This window comes from Macrotis lagotis, chromosome X (genome assembly GCF_037893015.1).
Source record: "Macrotis lagotis isolate mMagLag1 chromosome X, bilby.v1.9.chrom.fasta, whole genome shotgun sequence".
Lineage (NCBI taxonomy): Eukaryota > Metazoa > Chordata > Mammalia > Peramelemorphia > Peramelidae > Macrotis > Macrotis lagotis.
The window spans coordinates 516,814,507-516,831,140 of record NC_133666.1 but is presented as its reverse complement, the minus strand read 5'-3'; the positions used below and the strand labels follow the sequence as shown (position 1 = coordinate 516,831,140).

The 16,634-nt window shown below is 37.9% G+C and overlaps 1 protein-coding gene across 3 annotated transcripts in view; it reads left to right on the top strand.

Moving 5' to 3' along the window:
- JARID2 (jumonji and AT-rich interaction domain containing 2) overlaps positions 1–16,634 on the top strand; it is a 329,755-nt gene that overhangs the window by 216,103 nt on the left and 97,018 nt on the right. For all 3 annotated transcript variants that reach the window (XM_074207417.1, XM_074207419.1, XM_074207418.1), the window contains one exon: positions 15,744–15,913. In XM_074207417.1, the coding sequence (XP_074063518.1) occupies positions 15,744–15,913 (170 nt within the window). The remainder of the gene's footprint in view (positions 1–15,743; positions 15,914–16,634) is intronic.

The window sequence follows — 16,634 nt, the reverse complement described above, 5'->3', positions numbered from 1 at the left end:
CTTGTACATTACAGTACAGACTTTGAGTTTTGATAAAAGCTTAATCATAGGGAGTTGTCATAGATGTATCATCTAGATTAGTGTGATGTCTTAGTCTTTAGTCTCCTTTGAGGTGGTTTCTATTGTCTTCACCCCCACCCCTTTTTAAAGTATTCAGAAATATTAGAAGCAACATTTTCTTAATTTTTTTTTTTGGCATTTGAATTTGGGGAACTGTTTTTCCTATGTAATGGACATCTCTTCTCCCCCTGATTCCCCCCCCCCCCCCACTTCCATCATGCAGACATGAACCAACTCTTATTCTTGTGAGAAGTTGCCAGATTTGTAGTGTGTCTGTTTGGTGGTGGAATAGAGTGGGTAATTATTTTGGGGATGGAAACACAGGAAATTTTTTTGAATAGGCCTTTCAGTAACTTGGCAAACCTACAGAGCTTGCTCCCTTACTCATACAAAGAGCGCAGCCATGCTGGTCATTCTGCCTTTGCCAGACACAAAGTGTCTTGTTTTTGAATGAACAGAACCTCCCCTCCCACCCATTCTGCTGCTTTTGTTTAGAATTGATATGTAATCTAAATAATTGGATTTACCAGCTTAAGTTTTTAATATTGGAAAATTAAGTTAATAAAATGGTGCTTTGGATCACACACCCCTTGATAAGAGAACAGCTGTGTATGTTGTATGTTGTGAATTGTGCTTCCCTGAGTGGAGCCTCTTCTCCCCCCCCCCCCCCCCCCCCCCCCAGCAAAACAAAAACTAAACCAAACCTAACAACCAATTTTGTAAACTTTCAAGGATTACAAACTATGGCATATCCTGAATAGAAATGGAATTTAATTAGCCTAGAAATTATTATTATGCCATGTTTAGTACTACTCTGGAGATTAAGTGCATAGATGTTAATAAGCTGGTTAATTCTATACTCCCAATAACCTGGGAGGAAAATCGGGGAAGCAATGCCATCCCTGAGTATCTCCTGATGGCAGCTTGCCCAGGAACATTGGAAGTGCCAGTGATTTCAAAAGCAAAACAATGGACAATTTGGCACAAGTTCTATCAGTGGGGATTGGTGAACTCTATTTACATAACAACTTTTGCCATTTGCTCATTGAATTCAACGAAGTGCTAATCCCCCCCCCCCCCCTTTTTATATGGTTGTTAAAGGTAGCATTTTGCCACTGTTCTGACATACTGTCAGGGAGTCAGTTTTTCATTTCCAGGTTACAAAGGACAAATGGTCAGACATAGTACCCTGTATCTCTAATAACACTCTACGTTCTTGAAAAGAGGTCATTGCTACATGGATGATGTATCTGGGAGATAATGCCTCTTCCCAAAGATCCCAGGGGGTGATGGAGAAGAGAAGAGTTATGGGACAGGAGGGAGAGAATTGTTTTGAATTCTGGCCCCAGGAGGAATAAGTATACTACCAAGTTGGTAGAGGTGCATTCTGAAATATTTGTGTTTTGTTGGGGGAGAAGGTTATCAAATAGATTATAGGTTTCATATGTATTTTATATATTTTAAAAATAAAGCATCTGAAATACTGTCACACCTGTTATCTTATATCTTTATATAATATTCCTTTAAGGCAGAACTTGGAAATTAAAGTATTTCAGTTTATGGATGAAAAGTCTTAACACAAAGATTTAAGGTCTCACATTGGGTTTCATGCTATCTCTAAGCCATTGTTTTTTAATCTGACCCCTTGTTTCTCAATCTTTTTTTTTTTTTTTTTTTTTTTTTTTTTTAGTTTTTGCAAGGCAATGGGGTTAAGTGGCTTGCCCAAGGCCACACAGCTAGGTAATTATTAAGTGTCTGAGGCCGGATTTGAACTCAGGTACTCCTGACTCCAAGGCCAGTGCTCTAATCCACTGCGCCACCTAGCTGCCCTCAATCATTCTTAAACATGACAATTCTATGAGACTTGAGGATAAGGGAAGTGAAGAAAAGAGAAGGATTTTAAGAAGAGAGTATTTCTGTTAAATGGGCAGCTAGTTGCTACAGTGAATATAGTACCAGGATTAGAGAGAGAGGAAGATTCATATTCTTGAATTCAAATCTGACCTCAGACACTTCCTAGCTGTGACCTTAGGCAAGTCACTTCACCCTGTTTACTTCAGTTTCCTCATTTGTAAAATGACTTGGAGAAGGAAATGACATTACTTGAGTATCTTTGTCAAGAAAATCCCAAAAGGGGTCTGGAAAGGTCAGACATGACTGAAACGACAAAACAATTTAAAATTTGGTATAGCCCCATCACCTAACAATAAATAACTTCTCATTATTAGCCCCCCCCCCCCCCCCCCGGAGGACTATATCAATGTGAAGTAGGGGGGAAAATTAGACTTGAAATTGGAAGATCTGGTTTCTACTTCAGTCTCTGAATTTCCTTAAATATAGTAATACAATGCTTATCTGTCAGTTGTTGAGGTCAACAATTTATCTATATGTGATTCCTGCCCTAATAGAATCTGGAAAATAGTAATTATGCTGTAAATTTTGTTCTCTTGATTATTAATAATAAATAAGTTAGTGTCTATCTATTTTTGAAGTGAAGACTTAGTTTCCATATAGTTAGCCTTCTTGCATTTGAAGATCTCCCCCCACCCATTTTTCATGTTTGTGTTTAAATGAGTGTGGATTCTGTTTGTCCTAGTCATTTCCACCTCCATTTTGATATTGAATTATAGTTACTGAATTAGCAGGGGCCCTTGAAATTGCTAATCAGAATGACATCTCTAAGGTTCTTGGCAAATGGTTCTCTAATCTTCATTTAAAAATTTTTGCTGATGGGGGAACACCACAGTCTTTCAAATCAGCCCACTTCATTTTGGATGGTTGGTTGTAGTTATTATGAAGTTTTTTTTCCCCATTGACCTGAATTTTACTTCCCATTAACTTGAGTTTGCTCTTAAATTTTACTTCTAGTGCCAAATAAATTAGTAATATGGCAGGTCTTCAAATATTTGAAGATAATTGTCATATCCTCCTTTAATCTGTAGGCACTGAACATGATATGATTGATAATATGGGTTTTTTTTTAAAAAGATTTATTAATGCCACTTCCTGATAACTAGTATTAGGAAGATAATAACTTTTAATACTACCTCTCCCAGTAGAACTTCCTCTTTTAACAAAGAAATAAAGTTGTAAAAGAAATGAACATATTGCCAGTATCTGACAGTGTGTACTAATATTCAACATCCATATTTGGTTAAGAGTTTGGAGATTTTTTTTTCATTATTAGTTCTCTGGAGTGATTAATTATTGCATTGATTTGATTATTGATATCTTTAAGCATTACTTTCCTTTACCATTGTGATTAATTTGTATATTGTTTGATTTTGGTTACTTTAAGGTCTCACATAGCTATCTAGCACAGTGGATAGAGCACTGGCCTTGGATTTAGGAGGATGAGAGTTTGAATCCAGCCTCAGATACTTGACATTTACTAGTTGTGTGACTTTGGGCAAGTCACTTAACTCTAATTACCTCGCATCCAGGACCATCTCTGGTCCTGATATGTCCTGATCTGACCATTGGACCCAGATGGCTCTGGAGGAGAAAGTGAGGCTGGTGAGCTAGTACTGGAGCCCCTTCCTCAAATCTAGTTCATGTGCATCACCTTCCTGATGTCATGTTCTTCTTTGAAAATGAAGAACAACAAAAAATTATCAGTTGGTAATTTATGTTCTTGTTCTTGGTCTGCTTGTGTTACTCTGTATCCATTTAAACATTTCCTCAGGAATTTTTCAAAACGTCCTAGTTTCTTGTGACAAAATAATGTTTTTATTACATTGTGATACAATTTGTTCAGCCACATCAGTGCTCACCCACTTTACTTCTAGTTATTTTTGCTTCTTCCAAAAAATACTATTAAAATATTCTGATAAGGTCTTTAATTCTCTATTATATGCCCAATTGTGATTACTGGCACATTGGTTATGTATTAATAATTTATTCACTTTTCTAGCATAGATCCAAATTGTTTTCCATATGGTTGGGCTAATTTCTGACTTTGCCAGCATATATTCCTTTGAGTATATTTCCCCTGCTCCTCCAATATTGGCGAGCTCTCTCTCTGCCCTTCACTGTCTCACTATTGTAGATGGTATGAGGTACAATTTCAGAATTGCTTTATTTTTAATTTCTCTCATTCATGGTGTTTTCCACATGTTAGATGATGAGTTTAATTTCTTCATTTGAAAATTGTTGATATCTGTAGACCACTTATTTTTTGTAGGAATTTATCTTAGTTGAATATTTGTGTATGTACCTTTGAAGTATATCTTAGTAGAACCTTAGAAATAATGGAAATGAAAGATTTTTTCCATATAACCATTTCTTTTGTTTACAATAATTTTGTATTATTGTTTTTAAAATTGACATGTATTTTATATATATATATATATATATATATATATATATATATATATGTTTGTTTGGATATTAGTTTTCCCCTTAAACATATGTTCCCAAAGTATTCCTGTTCATCTTAAGATGTTATATAATTCAAGTTTATTTTTTAAAGATAAATTTTATGGCTATCTTTATTTTGTCCACCTAGAGAATGTTCCTGTATAACAAAGATTAAGTATGGAAAAAAATTACATACTTTGGCAAAATTAACCAGTATGAATGGAGGAAAAAAAAATGTGATTATATTCTGTGTCCCATATCCTTTGTGACCTTTTGATCTCCTTATGGTCAAATATGTAGTTTTCAATTTTATTATTTTGTTCTTGTTCCTTTTATTTATAATAGTCACGATATTGATGATTTCATTGCTTCTCCTTACTTCAGTTTTTATACATTCATACTAATCTTTTCATGATTTGCTGTATTGCTTATGATCTGTTATAGCACAATGATAGTACATATATTCATGTATTACAACTAACAGCCTTTGTTCATCAACATGTACTTTATTTCTAGATCTTAATAAGCCAATATAATGCCGCTATAGATATTTCAGAGTACAGGGTCTTTTTTGGGCTACATACCTGGAAAATTTGAAGTTTATTTTGGAATTTGGTGTAAGAAATTGTTCTAAACCCATTTCTGCCAAATTAACTTTACAGCTTTTCTATGGTTCTTGTCAAAGTAGTTTGTATACTTTATCGAACATATGGTTACAGATGGTGATTGTCTTCTCTATATATTTTCTTCCTTTGATTTACTTTTAAGCAGAATACAATGGTTTTGGAATTAGTTCTTTAAAATGTAGTTTTAAGATGTTGTCATAATAATACCCCTGCCACCTTTCCTACTTTATTCCATTATTTGTCTTGAAATTTACTTTCATTTTCCAAATGAATTTTGTTATGCTTTAGCTGAAGTTCACCTATGTTGTTTTCATTCATCATTAATACATTCTAGCATTCTAGACTAACACATATACCCCCCCAACCTTGTGTCTGTCTCTCTCTTTCCATACATATGTGTATATATATACATATATAATATTTTTTCACAAATATCCATGACCAGATAAGCTTCCCCATATATCTTTCTGCATTTCTCTCTATTCATCTCGCATATCATTTCTTTTAAGACAGTAATAACATTCCATTTTATTCAGGTATCAGTTGATGGACATCTATTTTCTTTTTAATTCTTAACTATTACACAGATTTCTACTATCAATATTTTGGAGTATATAGGACTTTATATTGATTGGCTCCTTGTAATATTAACTCAATAATGGAGTCTCCGATTTAAAGGATACAGATACCATTTATTTGCATAATTCTATATTGCTTTCCATAATGGTTATAATACTTCGTAGTTTAACCTACAAAGTATTAGTGTGCCTATCATTCTCCAACCCCTCCAACTTTTAGTATTGCCATTTTTTGGTCATTTTTTGCAAATTTGCAATTTCGGTTTGCTTTTCTCTCATTAATTAGTTGGAACATTCCTTCTGATGGTTATGAATACTTTGTATTTCTTTTGAGAATTATTTCTTTTTATGCTTTGGCTGCTTACCTATTGAGGAATGACTTCGTCTTTATACATATTTATAAAATTAATTGTTTATCTTGGGTAAAAACCACTAGAGAAATTTGAGAGATTTTTCTCCCCTACCTTCTCACCCCCAAATCAGACCTTCTTATCCTGGATACATTAATTTTGCCTGAGCAATAACTTTTCAGTTTTACATAATCAAAATTATCTCTTTTATATTTGGGAATTAACCCAATATTTTTTTAGTAGTGTGATCTTTAATATTACTTCATGTATCCATGTAGAATGTGTTATGATATACGAACCCTTAAAAAAAACTCTGTCTCCCTAATCTTGTACTTGTGCATTTAATTTTTTTGAACCGTGAAATGACTTTGGTTTATCACTATCAATATTAATCTTGTTATATTTAGTCTGTTTTTCTGGCTAAGTGGGCAACATTTTGAATCATTTCTTTGTTATTTGATATCTCAGTTTTGCATTATCTGCAAATTTATTGAGTATTGTGCCCTCTAATATCTATGCCCCAGCCTAATAATCAGTACAGATAATGAAAAGAATTTGACCAACTCAGTGTTTTCTTCTCTTGAAAGAATTTTCAAAGGGACAAATAAACCTATAGGGCATATAGTTTAGTAGAATCTTAGATTATAAGTTGGAATCTAGTTAAAATGATTTGCTTCCATCCCAAAACCCAAATTTGAAAGCTACATGGCAGTCTGACATAGTGTAGGAGCATATCATGTCTTACTCAGGATGCATTCATAATTGACCAAAGTATTGATTGGAGAACAATACAATAAACCTTTTTATTAATATTTGGGACATGGATTTTCCTTGACTTCATTCAGAACATATTGATGATAATACTTCTGGTTTTGTGTTTAGCTAACAAGTTCCCCACCCCCCACCCACCTTGCTCAAGTTTAGACTTGTTCCTCTCACTTTCTGACATGGGAAATGAAAACAATCTCTATGTTAGGTTTTTTTTTTATAAATCCCCTTTCCTCCTTTCTCTAGTTGGCAAAGATCTGATTTTGAGATGATTAACCTTTTCTGTGTAGTTGAATCTACTGCTAGTGCATCTAACCAGTTGTTTGATTCCGATATGGTCCAGCAAGTATTATGCCAGAAGTGAGGGAAATAAGAGATAAAAAGGAAGCTGATCTCATTTTACAGGAAATTCTAATTTTTTAAATCTCATTGAGTTGCAATATTGAAATGTGGTACCGCTTTCCCAAGGTCAAATTTATTTATAGTGAATATGAAGAGAATAGTGAATATAATGGAAGAAGGGAAAAAGAAGGGCTGTTAAAAAGAAGTTTCATAAGGAAAGGGAAAATATTGGTTGAGAAATGTACTTCTATGTAGTTTAATATCTAAGGTATTCAATCACCAGAATCTAGCCCTATTCTGTATTCCCTATTACATTCCATACATTACTGTCAGTCTGAATGCTTTCTGAATTCCCCTAATCCTTTGTTGGTCCTTTCTTCTCTTTCTGCATGTGTAACTTTTGAAGTCTTTCCTTTCAGGTCTAACTCAAGGTCAGTTTCTGTGACTCCTCAAGAAATGAGAACTGTGCAGGAAAACCATCTTGTCTGAGTTCATCTCTGGTAGATCATAATTCACTGGTATCAAATGACAGTGTCTAGACCTGTCTTACCTTTACTTTGTTCTTTCTCAGGGATTGTCCTCATCTACAGAGAACCATGTGATCCATTGAATTACAAGTGATGTTTCCCTCCTGTGCCCCTAATCTCAGGCCCCTTTGTTTTGTCTCTGCTCTTAATTATTTTTAACTTGTGTTGTCCTTATTTGCATCATTGTTTACACTTTTGGCTGTAATGTAATGCCTTCTGTTTCATTTAAAGCTCCTGTTGTCCCCAGATCTGATATAGCTCCTACTTTCTCTTCTAAGCTTTATATTTATAGTCTACAGTCTTATCACATAGCAGCTTATCCTTCAATGGCAGTGCGGTAACATTTGTTGTTGTTGTTGAGTTGTTTCAGTTGTTGAGTTGTTTTAGTTGACTTGTCATTACCCTATTTGTGGGTTTCTTAGCAAAGATACTGGAATGGTTTGCCATTTCTGTCTCCAGCTTCCTCTTCCAGAGGAAACTGAGGCAAACAGACTTGTCCCTGGGGTCACACAGCTAGTATAGATCTAAGTCCTTATTTGAACCCAGGAAGGGTGAGTCTTTCTGATTTCAGTCCCTGCATTTTATCCACTGCCCCATTTTATCCGCTGCCCACCAGTGTGGTACACTAAAAAAAAAAAAAAAAAATCAAAGATCCTGGAGTCAGAAGACTGGTTTTTGGATCTCACCTCTGACCTTGAACTAGTTATTTAGTGTTCTCCAGCCTTGTTTTCCTCATGAATAACATGAGAATGCTGGAGAAGATGCCCTCTTGGTCTTCTGCCTGCCTTAGATCCAGGATCAGGGCTCATTTCATTTCCAGAGTCATCTTAAGCCATTCTCATTTGTTATATGCAAATGTAACTGATGTGGTTTTTCCAACTATCTTTTGATATTGTTGTCCAACACGTAAGTCTGCACCTCCATAGACTCTGGGGACTGTCCTTTGATATTGTTTCCCATAACATAACACTTGACTCATGTATGGCTCTTGGTTCCTTTTGGATCTTGAGACTAGTTCAGGTGTATCCTGGGTGCCCAGAAAATGTTTTCTGCTTGGAGTCTACTGGATTACAGTCCAATTTACACTTCTGATCTTAATTGCATTACACATAAATGAAAGTATTCTAGTTATCCTGCTTAAGGGTGTGCTGGGGCAAAGGAAGAGGGCAGTGAGGGAACTGAACTGAGGATAGAGATTCTTTTGAGATACTAAATAATGAACTCTCTGGCTAAAATCACTGAAATTATAGTATTATTAAATAGCCTTTCTTCCTGTTTTTATGGTCCTTTTTGGATTAAGTCAAAGTCTGTATCAGCATCAAATGGACAGTTTCAATAACTAAATAAAAAAGTATTTATTAAGTACTTGGCATTTGAAACTCTCTGTGTTCAGTCCAGTGGAAGGCCTGGGGGCAGGGGAAGCATGGCATACAAATAAAAAAAGTTTCAGTCAGTTCCAAATCTCCAGGAGCTCATGGCTGAATGGGGGACACAACACATAGGTTTTAGCTGTGAGTCAGACGATGTGATCTTTGGTGTTCATTGACAAGGCTTCTGCTTATACATTTTTGGAATCATTTCAGAAAACATAGGCTTCTGTTGCTGAACCGTTTAACCTGGCCAAGGACCTTACAGTCTTCACTAGCTAAGGCATTTGAGTGGCTAAGGACTGACAGAGTGGATGATGAATGTTACCCTGGAGTCAGGACGACCTGAATTCAAATGTGGCCTCAGTCGTTTACTAGCTGTCTGACCCTGAGCAAATTACTTAACCTGTTTGCCTCAGTTTTCTCTTCTAGAAAATGAATTAGAGAACCTGCTTCAGTATCTTTGCCAAGAAAATCTCAAATGGGGTCAACAAAAACATGACTAATCATGGCCTCTCTTCTATTCTCACCTCTCCCCCCCAGCTATTGTCTCATAAAAATTTCCAATCTTGTTATGCATAAGACTATATATGCTTGCCGTATTGTATTTGGATAACTTAATTCAGAATATTAGACTGGATGGTTTAATGAGTTTCAGGGATTAAATATCAGTATCATGGATTACTGGAATATCCCAAATTAGAAGAATAAAGAATCTTTATTTCTAAAACCCAAAATCTCTTAAGTAGTATGAACTGCTTATAAGTTTATTTATTTCAGCTATCATTCTGACGGGTTTTTATTAGTGCTCTGCCAACATAAAGGATAGCTGTCTCTTTGCCTGTTAGAGTCTCACATTACCATTGATTATCACCAACACAAAATTCATCACCAGGTGGCAGACCTTCTGGTGATGAGCTTCTGGAATGAATGGCTGTGGCGTCCTGCAGTTTGGACACACCTGTCTTCGAGCATGAGCTCTCATAGCAAATCCTTCAGGAACTCCACATCTTCATAAGGTTTCAAAGTAGGTCGTTAATGAAAGATGTTTGCCTTAACATGTATGATATACATTCCTATACCTTCTAATTTTCTCCCTCTGTGAAAGTAGATGGACCTGAAAGTTATTATAGTATTCTGATACATTAGAGCCAGAGTCATCTTGTTCAACACATAATGTAAACCTTTCTCTCTCTGACACTCTTTTCACATGGCCATCTAGCTTCTGTTCATAAACTCTGATTTACTGGGAATTTTCTCTTTTAAAGTGTAGCTTATGATATTTTCTATAAACTATATATTTCTATATATTCTATAACTACTTTTACTATATAAAAGGAAAGATTCTAGTTGTGGATTTATTTTCCATTGTTAAGGAGATAAATAATATTCCCTTTATTTTAAATGGTTCTTTCTTTAGTAACCCATGTATTAACAAAGGGTAGAATCCAAAGGAAAGAATGTGTGGGAATCAGGATATGTATCTTGGAAATAATCGAAGCCATCTATGAATGGACGAACAAACAAAAGAATGAATGAATGAATGAATGAATGAATGAATGAAAAAGCATTTTTCATGTGCAGACTCTTGGCCTATAATTAGAAAAGTTAAGTTGAGCCTTGCTCTCAAGGATCTCTTACATTCTGACAATAGGGAAAAGTGTGAGTGTATATTTATGTATATGGCATATGTGTTTAGGGGTGTGTGTGTGTGTGTGTGTGTGTGTGTGTGTGTGTGTGTTTTCTGTCTATCTAATTTATCTAACCAGTTACTTATATGTATTTTTCATCTACAAGTCTCATCATTCTTAGGAGGGGCAATGATAAAGCAGATACTAATGCATCGTTATTGTTATTTCTACTGATAAAATCATATTCATTTCAATTGTTGAACTATATGCCAAGGATTTTGGTGGCAAGAACCTTTTTTTTATTATCTTCACTAGTTGTGATTGATGTGAAGACCAGGGCACACCTCTGTAAGGATCGATTGTCTCCATATTAACTGCAAGAGCTGATCTGGAAGTGGGGATCTGTTATGAGAGGCACTATTCTTCCTGGAACTCTTGATAATCTGAATTTCCCTACATTTTCTTCATTATGGTTGAGGGAAAATGGTGCTTGAATGATAGCAGTTGACTCACTTCTTCCAATTCTGCCTCCTAAATCTCTCTTTTCCTTCAGGAGACTTTTCTTTTTGTGCTAAGCTGTCTATTTAAGAATTTTATTTTGTTTTGTTTTGTTTTCTTAATAGTATTTTATTTTTTCAAAAATTTTCAGCATTCCTTTTATAAGATTTTGAGTTCCAAATTTTTCTCCATTTTAAACATATTTCCACATTAATCATGTTGTGAAAGAAGAATCAGAACAAAGGGGGAAAAACTATTTGAAGGGAAAAAATATGTGAAAAATAGTATTTTTGATTTATATTCAAACTCTATAGTTTTTTCCCTCTGGCTGTGGTTAGCATTTTCTATCACTAGTCTTTTGGAATAGTCTTGGATCATTGTATTGTTAAGAATAGCTGGGTCAGTCATAATTGATCATATGGTGTTGTTGTTGCTGTGTTCTATGTTCTCCTGGTTCTGCTTACTTTACTCAGCATCAGTTCAAATAAGTCTAAACTGGCTTTATTTTTTAACCTCTGATCAGTTGGTGGTAATGACTGACACTCCCCCCTCCTTTTTTTTTTAACACAAACCTTGGAAGCATTGCTAGTGGTTTGGGGGGCTGGTGCTGCCTTTCCTGGGCCTTTTAGGTTTGCCCAGCCCTTGATGATGATTGGGTACCAGTTTGGAACCATTCCATGGCTTTTAGGCTGTCTCTGGGTAAGGAGAGGTAATGATGGAGATGGTTTTGACTCACCTCTTGTTTCTCCCCTTGGTGGCTGTCTGACTTGACTAGACCCTTGGCCTTTGTGGCATATTTGCTACAGGAAGGATGCTCTTACTCATATTTTCACCACTATCGTGTAATGGGGAGGTTACACGCTACCCTGCACCCGTGGTGTGGTCATACTAGCACCTCATACAAGTGCAGTAGTTTTGGGAACACAGGCCAAGACCATTAAATATTGACATAGATGGTACAAGCTGGCTAGGTTGGAGAAGTTGTCTTGTCAGCAGTTTTCTTAGTGTGTCTCCTGTTCTCCAGCATGGCTTCTTGGCATTGCTGCTTCTAGTTGCGTCTCCCTGGGTTTTGGGTATTTTGGTCTAAAATTTGGTCTAAAATTTACTGACCTGGATTCTAATTTGAACCCCACCCTTCTTTCCCCAGGAGATACAGATTTGCTCATCTCCAGTAATTGCCACAAGTATGGGCGGCACTTGGTGTTGTGGCAGGGTGAGAGTTCAGGGCTGGTTAACATGCCATCCACGTCTCTATTTCATTTGTAAACATGAACACAATTGGGCCAAGCCTGGCACCTCATGGCATTTTTCTGCAAGCTTTCTTAAGCAGTTGGCATAGGTTCTCTAATCAGTACATTCTGCTCCTGGTCATTGCAAAGTAGTTTCCAGTCCAGCTTAACTGTCCTTTCTTCTAGATTCTAGTTTTTAATCTATCTTGTCTACAAAGATGGAGTGAGAGAGGGAGTTGCACCTGGCTTACTTTAATCTGAGTAGACAGTATCTTTGACATCCCTGATCTAGTAACCCTATTAAAGAATAAGATTAAAAGGTCAAAAAAGGTTAGTCTGGCATGACTTCTTGTGGATGAACCCATGCTGTCTTTTAGCAATCATTGCTTTCCTTTATGAGCATTCTGAAACCTTTATAAATTGTTAAAGAGTTTTCCCAGGATATGAAATCAGGTTTCCAGTCCTATAGATTGAAGAATTTGCTGCCCAGCCCACCTCCCTAAAAAAATGGGACATTTGTATGTTGGAGGGGATATTGAGCCCTGCTTCCCTAGGGAAGATGGGCGAGTATCTTCCACAGCTGCAGTGTCCTGAGCCTTTTTTCTGGCAAGAATCTTTATTTACCCTAATGGGTAGCTTCTGTCCATCCCCACCATACCCTCATGCAATTTTCCTTCTCGATGGTTCCTTAATGCTGCTAGTGAATTCTCCTTTTTCTCCCAGCTCTTCTCTAGTCAGTCTAGAACTTTCAGCATCCTCTTTTATTTATGTCTTGTAATCAAGTCTTAAGAACACATCTTACCACACTGCTTCGGGTGTCGAACTTCGGAGGTCACACATTTTTATTCCTCGAGGATCAAAGGCTGATCTTCCCTGGTAGGGTCCTTGAGCTTCCTTACTTGAGGGAGGCACGGTTTGCTTTTCTTACTATGACCAGCTTGAGGCTTAGCTTCCTCCATTAAGGTTTTTGATTGATTTTTGCTGATTTTCCTGATCCTGTTCAACATTTTGTCTCTGTTTTATTTTCCACCCCCCCCCACCCCCCCCAAGGGTCTTCCAGCCTGAAGTGCCTTTTCTTCAAACAGGAGGAGGAGGAGTTTAGAGTGTAAACTATCTTATGGTATCCCACTCTGTCATCTGCTCTTCATCTGTGTTTGTGTGTTTGTTTTTCATTATGGCTGCGCAGGCGTCTCATAATGTGTGGCATTTGTTGTTGCTGACTTTTCAAAAAGCAATAAACACATAGCATCCTGTTCACATGCAGACAGTATTTTTGTGAAATTTCTGCATTGCTCAGAGACTATAAATCATAGTCTGTAGCCTCTAAATGGTGATATATGGGGGGGGGGATTGGCATAGTCCCTTTATTTTTCTGTAGGAAAGGTGATGGGTGCATAATTCCCAGGGGAGGAGAGCAATCTTCCTTCTCTCCCCTCTGAAAGAAACACAGATACAGACACACTCTCCTTCTCTTTATTTCATCTATCTCTTCCTTCTCCCAGACCCCCACGGAAACAGGAGGGGACTGATCTGTGTAATTTATTCCATAAGGTAACATGTACCTACTACATACATGTTCAGCGGTGCTTTGTGATTTGTGATTTGACCTTGCTTTTGGAACCAGAGAGATATTTTGGCAACTTTTCCCTATTGTCTGCAGTAGCCCAAGTTTAGAGTTCTTCTATAGCATCTATATCCCCTACCTATCGCCACCTGCATGCATATATCTATCCATTCATACATACATTTACACATATGTGACCACCCATTCCTATGAATTTGCTAATAGGAACTGTATACCCGAATTTGTGGGGTTATCAGTATTTGTTCTTTTTTAGAATGCATTGTGTATAAAAACACAGAAGAGTCAGGCAGGAGACTTGGTTTGGGGGGCACATTCAGATAAGTTTGATTTTGTCCTGTTAAATTCAAGGGGATACTGAGAACACACAAATGGTAGGCCTAGAGGCAGGAAGATCTGAGTTCAGACCCAGCTGTAATCACTGAGTAGTAGCTCTCTGGTTCTGGGCAAATCACTTAACCTGGTTGCCTCAGTTTCCTTATCTATAGAATGAGGTGAAGAAGGAAATGGCTAAACCACTCGAGCAGCTCTGCCGGGAGAGCCCAAGTGGGGGTCATGTATAGTCATGATTAAAATGATTAAACAACTTTCACAACAAATGAGATTTTTTGTTTTGTTTTTGCCAGGCAATGGAGTTAAGTGACTTGCCCAAGGTCACACAGTTAGGTAATTATTAGGTGCCTGAGGTTGGATTTGAACTCAGGTCCTCCTGCCTCCAAGGCAGGTGCCCTATCCACTAAGCTACCTAGCTACCCCCACAAATGAAAGTTTCAAGGAATACCAGGCTCAGAAAGTATTCTAGTGAAGCAGGTAGATGGTCCGGTGGCAGATCTGTGGGCCTGGAGTTGAGAAGACCTTCAATATGGCCTCAGACATTTCCTCCCTGTGTGATCTCCTGGACAGGTCATTTAACTTCTTTTCATTTCCAAAATAGGCAACATAAAGTAGATACTAGATTATGCCTATCTCCCAGGGTTGTCGCGAACATCTAATGAGGTAACCTGGCTAAGCCAGGAGCCTGCCTGTCCATAGGTCTTCAGTAATGCTTCCTTCCTCTGCCTGGTGACATGAGAACCAAAGGCTCTGTTTCCCAAGGAAAGTCTCTGATGGGTGTAGCATTCTCCAGAGAGGTGGGACAGAAGGCAGGCCCAGGAGAGACCACTGGCTCTGTGGATGCTGACATTTGAGAGCGTTCCAGGAGACAATCCATCTGAGATGGGGGGGAAGGTTTGTTGGGGAGATCTCAGTAGGGACTTTGCGTAGGGATTATAGATTCTCTCTGTAGGTAACTTTACAGAAAGTCCATAATTAGGGCTTTTCTTTCTACCTGAAAGATGTGATGGAAGTGTTAGGTAAATGAGGGATGCTTGCAGGGCATTTATCATAGAGATGCAGTGGTCTATTCTTGCCCAGGGAGATAATGGTTTAAAAATGTGCTTTGAAGGGCTGAGAGCTGAGAGCCGGGGGTTTTTTTACTCTATACATACTTTGTTGGCACAATCATTGTATTTTGCATCAAAAGTAAAAAACCAGTTTGAAGACAATAATCTTGGTTTGCCAGACTCCTGGCAGGGGCGATGTCCCCAGGCATGGGAATACCTCGCAGGTGGATACTTTGCTACCACACCCTCACATACATTTCAAATATAGTCATGCGTGACCCTAAGCAAAGTTCTTAAAGCTTCCCAAACATAGGCAAAGGGAGTGGAACCTGTTTGTGACTGAGCCCCTTCGTTGGAAGGAGCTGAAAGGCATTCTGCCCTTCCTACTACAGTGTGTTCTCCCAGATCACTGGGTCTGTTTGTAATCTTCTTTTGTTTCCACAGGCCCAGGCTTCAAGCACAAAGGAAGTTTGCTCAGTCCCAGCCCAACAGCCCCAGCACAACTCCCGTCAAGATAGTGGAGCCGTTACTGCCCCCTCCGGCCACTCAGATTTCTGACCTCTCTAAAAGGAAGCCGAAGACGGAAGATTTCCTGACGTTTCTCTGCCTTCGAGGTAGGACTAGGGGAGAGCAGGGGCCTTGAAAAAGACCCAGAGTTCTTCAAACTTGTGTCTTCCTTCCTTTTTGTCCTCCTTCTCTTTGTTCTGGTCTGGGTTACCTGGCCTGGGCCAAAGGAGAGTGACTCCTGAAAAGATGGTTAGAGATGGGGAAGGGGACCTATATTGCCTGTTAGGTGGCAGCCCTGGGAAAAGGAACTTTCCTGGATAGAGACTTAGATGAACAGACTTAGGAGGGGTCTTCTTCCTTCTTCACCCACTCCTTGCCCATCCTCCTTCCTTCTGCAATACTCATTCATCCACCTTTTCTACAACATTGTCAGCCATGTAGTTTCACTGTGTTTTGACGCAGTCTAATCAGTCTTACTGTAAAGTCACAATTGGCTAATTGCTTGTGAGGTATAATGGATGATTAAAGTCTGAGCATTGCAATATTATCAGTCAGTGTATTTGGGTTGATCATCATCAGAAGAACTGAAATTGAGAGTGTCCACTGGGACACCGGGAACATTTTCCATCTTTTTCAGGGTTTCAGTTTCCCCTTCTATGAAATGATGAGAGAGTAGAGCTAGATAATCCCTAAAACTCAATCAAGTGATCAAATGAGTTCTATCAACCCTCTTCTATTAAACACCTTCAGGTGGTTGAGACTATTTCTTCACCTATTAATAGGGCTTAGGGGTCACAGTGGATAGAGTGTGGGACCTGGACTAAGGAA